Raw genomic sequence first — 7784 nt, 5'->3', positions numbered from 1 at the left:
TCATTAGGAAGGTATGAGTCAGGAGATGAAATAATCCACACCAATATATATTCACGTACTTTGGCACGACAAATACAGTCATTGCTAATAAGATATGGAATAACAGTGATAATGCAAAAATGAGTTTAGTTTAGCTTTATTTTTTCAGTTGTGGGCAATCATATTAAATGACTAGAAAACTATATGAATTTAAATTATTTTCAAAAATGTCTCCATTCTCAGTGTCTCATGAATGTGATTTTCTCCTCATCTACCTGAAGTTCTTGTTTAGATTTAATGATATTCTGAAAGTTTTTATGTTATTCCATCAGAAAGAGGAAGCGTTTTAAAAACTTTACTTTCCTCTAGTCTTGATCACATTAAATTCTAAAAATATTACAAAAATATTTCTCATTTTATTTTGCATAAACTTTGAAAACAAACAAGCCTCTATGTATGTTTTGTCACTTATAAATGTGACATTTCTTCACAAAGGTTTTTAGATTTGCATATGAACTTATTTTGTCATAAATGCAGGTTTTATTTGATTTTATGTAAGAGTTTTGTTTCTATTTGCATTTTCCCATGTTAAATATGGATTTATATTTTAGATATGTTTATCAGTTCAATCATTCACACGTGTTTTTTCTCCTCCTGTGGCTTCATCTAGAAGAGAAACAATCACATTACATGACACACCCCATTAAAGATGGGAAACCTTTGAAAAAAATATTACGCTCTCATTTTTATGTCCCAAAAACTTTGTATTTTCACAGTTATTTTTGTTTTTAATCCACTGCATGATCACTGTTGTCCAGCACATTCCCAGCCAACGGTGAAGTCGTGACGCAGCACCGAGTTTATCAGAATATCATGTTTCCAAATTCCTGATTTACAATCCACCAGGTGTGGCAAAGTTTATAAAAAGACTCATTACCTGAAGGAAGTGCGTAAGAGCCAAAGTCAAGATATTTTCTGCATAGTCAGTTAAATCTGCCTGAAAAGGGAAACATCTATTTATGGGAATCTTTAGGGTCTTTAGCTGTTTTGGGTTTTTGGTGGATGTAATTTCATATGTTTTTTTAGCCCATTCAGCACTTACACTGCGCCTAATTCAACCTGCTCCGTCTCTCCTTTAAAGCACCTTGGACCCGTGTCCTTAGGTTTATTCAGCCATCTGTAAATGCCTGTCATTTAACAAGCTGTGAATAATTAAGAGAAAGAACATTTCATTCTGTTGTGACTTACACTTATATGTTAAGTATAATTTGCATTATTATTATTATTATTATTCGCTGAATTTAACATGATTGTACACAATTACAAAAGGGTGAAGTGAAACATATTTAAGTGCAAAGCATGATTTATTTTGGAGAGCGGAAGTCTTTTATTTTGAAGAATACTTAACAGGATATAGTTTTTTCTTATGTCATATCTGGCCTTCTGTTGATTTGGTTACGAACAGTTAGCAGCTGTCGCCGTTTTTGCTAAATAAAAACTGAACAGAAACATGTTTGCTTTTCATTCGGTGGGTAGAGAATCCAGAAATTTTACTCAAGTTAGAGCAGCACTTTGTATTGCCTTGTTGCTGAAAATATTCTATATAAATACAATTATGTTTACCTTCCTACTGAAATAAATAGTAAAAGTATAATAAAAAGTATAGCATAGTAAAACTACCCCTAAAGTAATTTTACTCAAATGCAAGTAGTTACTACATAACTCTGGGAAAAGAGGATGCATCTCTCTAACTTGACTTTACCTCAAAACAAATCAAGTGTATTGTCTTCCAGTCGTTACAGGAAGCAGCAGCTTCCAAAATGTCTTTGCCGCCATCTTTGCTCTTCTAGCTCAGCCTCCAAGCTTCTGCATCACCAGCAGTAATGATATTAGGAAAGACTTCAGGAAAGAAGATGGTGAGACAAATGAATAAATTAAGTTTGATTGTTTTTAAACATTAGTTTGTTGTTCAGGGTCTGCAGGAACTCATCCCTCAAAACTTGACCATTTATTTTGTGTTTTGTTTTATTATTAGACTCTCCAGGGCTTTAAAACAGAAACAAAAAAACCTGCAAAGACAAATAAACACCTGATTAAGGTGATTATTAATTTCAAAGCTGCTCTTTAGCAGAACTTGAACAGCAGGTGTCTCCACTGCTTCATGTCTGGGTCAGTACAACTCCAAGGTCTCTTCAGGGTAAAACATCCTTCTGATATTATTGCAGTTTTAGCTTCAGCTTCTTCAGTGGAAACACAGTGAAGGAAAGAGCCATCAGAGCCGTCAGGTAGACATTTGTTTTTGAAGAGTTTTAACAGAACACCACCGTTTGGTTTCAGACTAAACTGGACTTCAGTCCTGTTTTGTTGCAAAATGAAATATCTAAAAGTTTTTAAAAAGAAATAAGAGGCTTAGTTTGACTATTAGAATGTCTACTTTCTTCTCAACAGCCATGGCAGGTAAAATTAGTAATAAATGTTTATGTGTTTTTTGTCTTCTGACAGATCAACACCTGAGACAACAAAGGTAAGTTTCCCTGTTTGATCCTCCAAACATGCGCAGGTCTTGTTACTGATATGAATTATTGTAATCTTGGTCCAAATTTCTACTTAACTTTATATTTTGATACATCTGATGATGTCATTTTAAAATATTAAATTATTGATGTTTTGATTAAGTTACTCAGTACTTGAGTAGATTTTCTCCAAATACTTTTTTTTACCCTTATTTGAGTAATTTCTTGGATACTTGGATACTACCTTTTACTTTTAGTTGATTAAAATTATGTGAAAGTAGCGCTGCTTTTATGTGAGTACAGTTTTTGGGCATTCGACCTCCCTCTGGTAATATATACAGTCATTATATATTACAGAACTCCTTAAACAGCCATACCTGACCTGTGATTGTGTTAGTATTTAATTGAAACTGTGAAAAACAGATTTAAAACAGATTGAAAACCTTGAAAATCTGTGTTGTCTTTTTTTTTAAAACCTTTTTCACACTTTAGGTAGTTATTGAAACTCACATTTTCAAATAAATGTATCTCCAAATATGACAAAAGTTATGAGACCTAGTATTTAACATTTTCAGTGAGTGATTTAACATCTTAAGTCTATTACTGATAGGCAGAAATTGGTAACTTCAGTGTCAATATTTAGCACAAATTAGATCCCACAAGTTTGGAAAAATACTGAAACCAAATGTGCAGAGAATCCTGAAAGTGGATGAGATTTAAGATTTAACATCAGCCGTAGATATTCTAAGCGTACATGTAGCAGATACATTTATTTCAGATAAATGTTCACTTTTGTGTTTTAAAAACACTGAACTGAAAATGAACTGAACTGTTTCCAGATGGATCGCCTGTCCTTGATGTTTTCTCTGGCCGTGTTGCTGTTTGCTGCAAACAGTTTAGCGGCTGTGAACGAAGCCCAACTACAAAGACTAGTTCGAACAATCTTGAATCGGTAAGTTGAACTTCTTTATTTTTATAGGAAAACTGGTTGCAAATTGACTTCTAATATTTAAGTGGGTATAATTAAAGATGTTTGTAAAATATGTCTTTGTTCTTCCTCAGCTACAGACCAACATACTTCAGCCAAAGTCAAAGGTGCGTAAGTTACAACATTCATGATTTTGTAGTTCATCTAAACAACAGAACAGTCTGGAACTAAAAAAAAGGTGACATTTAATCTGTAATTTAAATTTAAAATAATAAACTAGAGAAATAATCTAAGCTACTTTTGACAGGTCTTTAATTAGTTTATAACAATTTCTACTTTTTGTTTATTGAGTTATTAAAAATAGTAAGTTGTAGAGTAGAGGTAGAGTCAACATTTTTGTTTTCATGTGTTTTAGGTTTGTGTTCTGGTTAAATAATAAAAACAGTGATGTTTGTGTGGAAAAATAATAAAACTTATTACACAGATCATCAAGTCCCATTGATTAAATCCACATCCTTAAACATCAGTTCTTGTTTAACTGTGAAGTACCTGCCTAGTTTGGTATTGGATTGGACTAAATATCAATCTACAGTACATCGATTGTTCATAAAGATTTTGTTGATCTGTTTTTTCCCCCACACATTTACAGTGTGTTTTAGTAAAATACACTGAAAAAACAGGCTTGGTGAATTTGTGAATTTATCTTTATATGTGATATTTTGTACACTAGTTAGATTTCTATTTCATTTGACTCTGTTTTTAAACTGTGTTTAGTAAATGTTTCTGTTTCTTTTGACAGGAAAAGCCCCATGTTCAGTCTGGTGGTGAGAATCCCGTTCAATAGTAAAACTAAGACGTATGATATCAGCCAAGTCCCTGATTATGGCAACGACGTAAGGAACACCATCATAGGCTGTGATGTGTACACTGGAACAAACATACTGGCAGCCACAGTTTTAAGATGGCCTGATGTTGTGTATCAGTGTCCGAATGCACATGTTCAGTGGCGTATGCCTCGGGGCAGCCGTGCTACAACTTGGGAAGAGGCGTACAATCTGAATCCGCGGTCATTTCGTGAAGGCACAGCTGTTCATGCAGAGTATCGGACTCTGGAGAACTTGAATACTTGGCTCAACAATCAAGATATAGGACAAGACCTGTTGCTTATTTACGTCTTTGCTTCTCCATGTACTACAAAATGTACAAACATAAACAATGAAGCTAATATTCTGCAATTCTTACAACACTATGTAAGGTTTAACATTGTCTTTGTGTTTTCTAAAGTGTTCCAGCCTAGAAATGCCATTATACCTACAGAGGTTATGCAGGTCGCTCTGAGGAACCTGGGGGGAACAATCGGTCTGCAGCGCGTATTTCGTTGTGATCATGTGAATAGTATGACATGTGTAAACTGCAATGATAATGGAAATGTTGCTGTGTGGTGTTACAATGATAATCATCAGCTTGGCTAAATAGCCAGGGGATAGACAGTAGATGGGGCTCCCATGATTCATTACATGAACTTTAGCTTTGCAGGAACATTGAGGTTTATTTTTAAAATAATATCTAAGTATTTGTTAGTCAGCTGAGTCCATGTCCAATGTAGCTTCATGTGAATGTAACCCAAACAATAAGGGATCAACTGATTTCACTGACCAAGAAATGATTATAAAAACTGTATTTTATATTTCCTCGGGTCGCTTTTGTGTACATTAAAGTTTGTTTCATAATCTAAAATATTAAATGTGCATTAAAAAGAAAAAAATAGATGAAATCTATGATTAAAAAAACTAACCTTTTCTGATGTGCTTTATATGTATATTTTTCTGACACTTGATGTACTTTTACAACATTTGTGTAAGTTGCAAACAGCTGTTGGTGTAAAATAACCCAGACTATTAAATTTGATAATTTCTTGAAATTGCGGCGTTATCAGAATTTATTTTATTGATTCATAATCTATTCACAATAATGATGTATTTACTGGACTTTTTTTTTCTTTTATGCCTTGGTTTTCCCTTCAGAATAAAGCTTTGCTCAGCATTAAGTCTGTTTTATGTTTATTTTTATTAGGAAACAAGTTTCTGGTCTTATCACAATAAAGTAAAAATTTCCAAAGTTTTGACCAAGAAGAAAAAAAAGACAAACACAATTTGACAAAAAAAATGCATCTAAGAAAAACTGAGGTTTTATTATCTTTATAAAAATAAATGCTGTGACTGAAGTGAAGTCAGTTTGTCAGTGTGCTTCTTGTGCTGCTGATTTAATAAAATCAAAAAAGCTTAGATTATGTCTCATGAATGTACATTCAGTATCCCATCAGGAGAGAAAGAACTAGAAATGTTTGCAAATTTATTAAAAAAGAAAAACTGAAATATCACACATGGTCACGGATATTTTATTTATTTATTTACTTAGATTTGTAAAAAATTTCTACATTTCTTTTTTTTCTGTATATGGGATGCTGAGTACATTCATGAGAAGTAATATGAACTTTTTTGATTTTAGCAAATGGCTGCAATGAAACAAAGAGTGAAAAATTGAACGGGGTTTCAATAATTTCCAGTCCCACTGTACCTGTTTAGTAAGTTTTCTTTGTTCAGGGCCACTAAAGGCTCGACTGAACCGCGTTTCGTCCGTACATGACTTGCAATCAAGCACAAATGTGTATTTGATCACATAAACAGAAGCGTTTTTACAGCTAACTCATACTAACTTCCTCATATGTTTCTAGAAGCAGAAGTGCAGAAAGAGATGAACAAACCATATTTTCTAATCTCTGTATCTCTGTTTCCATCTGCAAGTTAGAATGAGGCGGCAAAACTGGTTTAGGCATTTCTCACCATCTTGAGTCTTTCAAAGGACTTTTCAGAGATAAGGTTGAGAAAATGATCTGTTCTTGCATGATTAGTTTCAAAAGAGGCGAAGACTGGTCACACATGCAAACATTCACATGCTGACATAAACTCATCCAGTTATGAACATAAACTCCAGCAGCATATTTCTCTCATGTTATACCATCACAACATGATGACAGTTTTAACAGTTAAATATCAAATATATATATATATAAACATATCTTTGTTAAAGTTACTTACTGCAGCTTTATGGTCAAATGTGGTTTGTTTTATTATCAGATCTATGTAAAATTAGTTTTATCATTTCATTAGCATAGCTCAGTGTTGTGGTCAAGACCACCTAACCCGAGACCAAGACAAGACCAAGACTTTTAGGGTCCGGGACCAAGTCAAGACCAAGACCAGCAGCCCGCGCTACATGACACAATAAAATGTAAAATATGATCAAAATTGCTTCTCAAATTGATATGAAAGATCCATATTCCCAAAAAACACCTAGACATTAAATACTTAATACATTTTACCAATATTAAATATTTCATCTCTGTGCTACAATCTGAGGTGGTCTCGTGCCATCCCTAAAAAGATAACGCCCTGGGCGTTTGCCCATATTTCTCATGTCAGAAACCACCACTGTCTGCGTCATTAAACATAGCAATTGAGGCAATGCCCTGACGGTAAATAATGCTCAACTATGAGCACTGACCAAGGAACAACAAGCCAGAAGTAACCAAGCACAAGACGCTCATCGTGACTGTTCTCTCCCTCTCTCCCATTACATGAAGCCAGGCAATCTGACACCATGGCAGACATTACGGCTGCTGCTTTGAACAAAAATAATCAAAGAGCAATGTGCATTCTCTGCATGCTCTTTCGTTTTTGTGTTTTAGTTATTTGTCAATTTAAAAAATATCAACGTACATAATTAAATAAAATAATAATAGCTACTGCAGTGTATGCAGAGCATTACAAGAACAAAGAATGGGTGTTCTGTCAGGTCAGATCGTCATACGCTTAGCACAAACTCACGGCTATATCTGTCAGACACGTCATTACCATAAGATTTCATTTAATCAGCAACATAGAATCATGACGTAGATCGTCATACACTTTGTTATTAATAGTTGTATGGCATCTGTGGTGTGCTGTAGTAGCGGAGGGGTTAAGCACAACCCACATATGGAGGCCTTAGTCCTTGACGTGACCATCGCAGATTCGATTCCCAACCAGGTGACCTTTGCCGCATGTCTTCCCCTTCTCTCATTTCCCACTTTCCTATCAATTAACTATCAAATAAAGACCACTAGAGCCAATAAAACCTTTAAAAAAAAAGACGTTGTATGGGATCCTGACTTAGCGATTAAGTGGGTTAATGAGTTTTACATGGACGTGTATTGTAGCTGACTCCAGCTGCAGCCAGACCTGCTTTAAGTACACTTTGAAACCATGACAATGCATGTATATCTATATAGTTATCTTTTTTTAATTTTTTTTATTTGTTGGCTC

General features: G+C 34.3%; 1 protein-coding gene across 1 annotated transcript; it reads left to right on the top strand.

Moving 5' to 3' along the window:
- The first annotated feature begins 2176 nt into the window (after positions 1 to 2176).
- Positions 2177 to 5467, top strand: LOC148161187 (uncharacterized). Its single transcript, XM_088005718.1, has 5 exons — positions 2177 to 2264; positions 2482 to 2503; positions 3332 to 3444; positions 3555 to 3587; positions 4220 to 5467. The coding sequence occupies exons 3-5, from the start codon at positions 3332 to 3334 to the stop codon at positions 4890 to 4892; spliced, it is 819 nt and encodes a 272-aa protein (XP_087861844.1). The 5' UTR covers positions 2177 to 2264; positions 2482 to 2503; the 3' UTR covers positions 4893 to 5467.
- The last annotated feature ends 2317 nt before the right edge of the window (positions 5468 to 7784 follow it).

Source organism: Poecilia mexicana, unplaced genomic scaffold (genome assembly GCF_051168715.1).
Source record: "Poecilia mexicana isolate PSO_F unplaced genomic scaffold, ASM5116871v1 scaffold_1, whole genome shotgun sequence".
NCBI classification, from domain to species: domain Eukaryota; kingdom Metazoa; phylum Chordata; class Actinopteri; order Cyprinodontiformes; family Poeciliidae; genus Poecilia; species Poecilia mexicana.
Note: the sequence above shows the minus strand (reverse complement) of the source record. Positions and strands in the feature narration are given on the sequence as shown.

Coding starts and splice junctions, on each gene's coding strand:
- LOC148161187 (XM_088005718.1), top strand. CDS start 3,332: ATGGATCGCCTGTCCTTGATGTTTTCTCTGGCCGTGTTGCTGTTTGCT. Junction 3,445..3,554: donor GTTCGAACAATCTTGAATCG/GTAAGTTGAACT, acceptor GTTCTTCCTCAG/CTACAGACCAACATACTTCA. Junction 3,588..4,219: donor TACTTCAGCCAAAGTCAAAG/GTGCGTAAGTTA, acceptor TTCTTTTGACAG/GAAAAGCCCCATGTTCAGTC.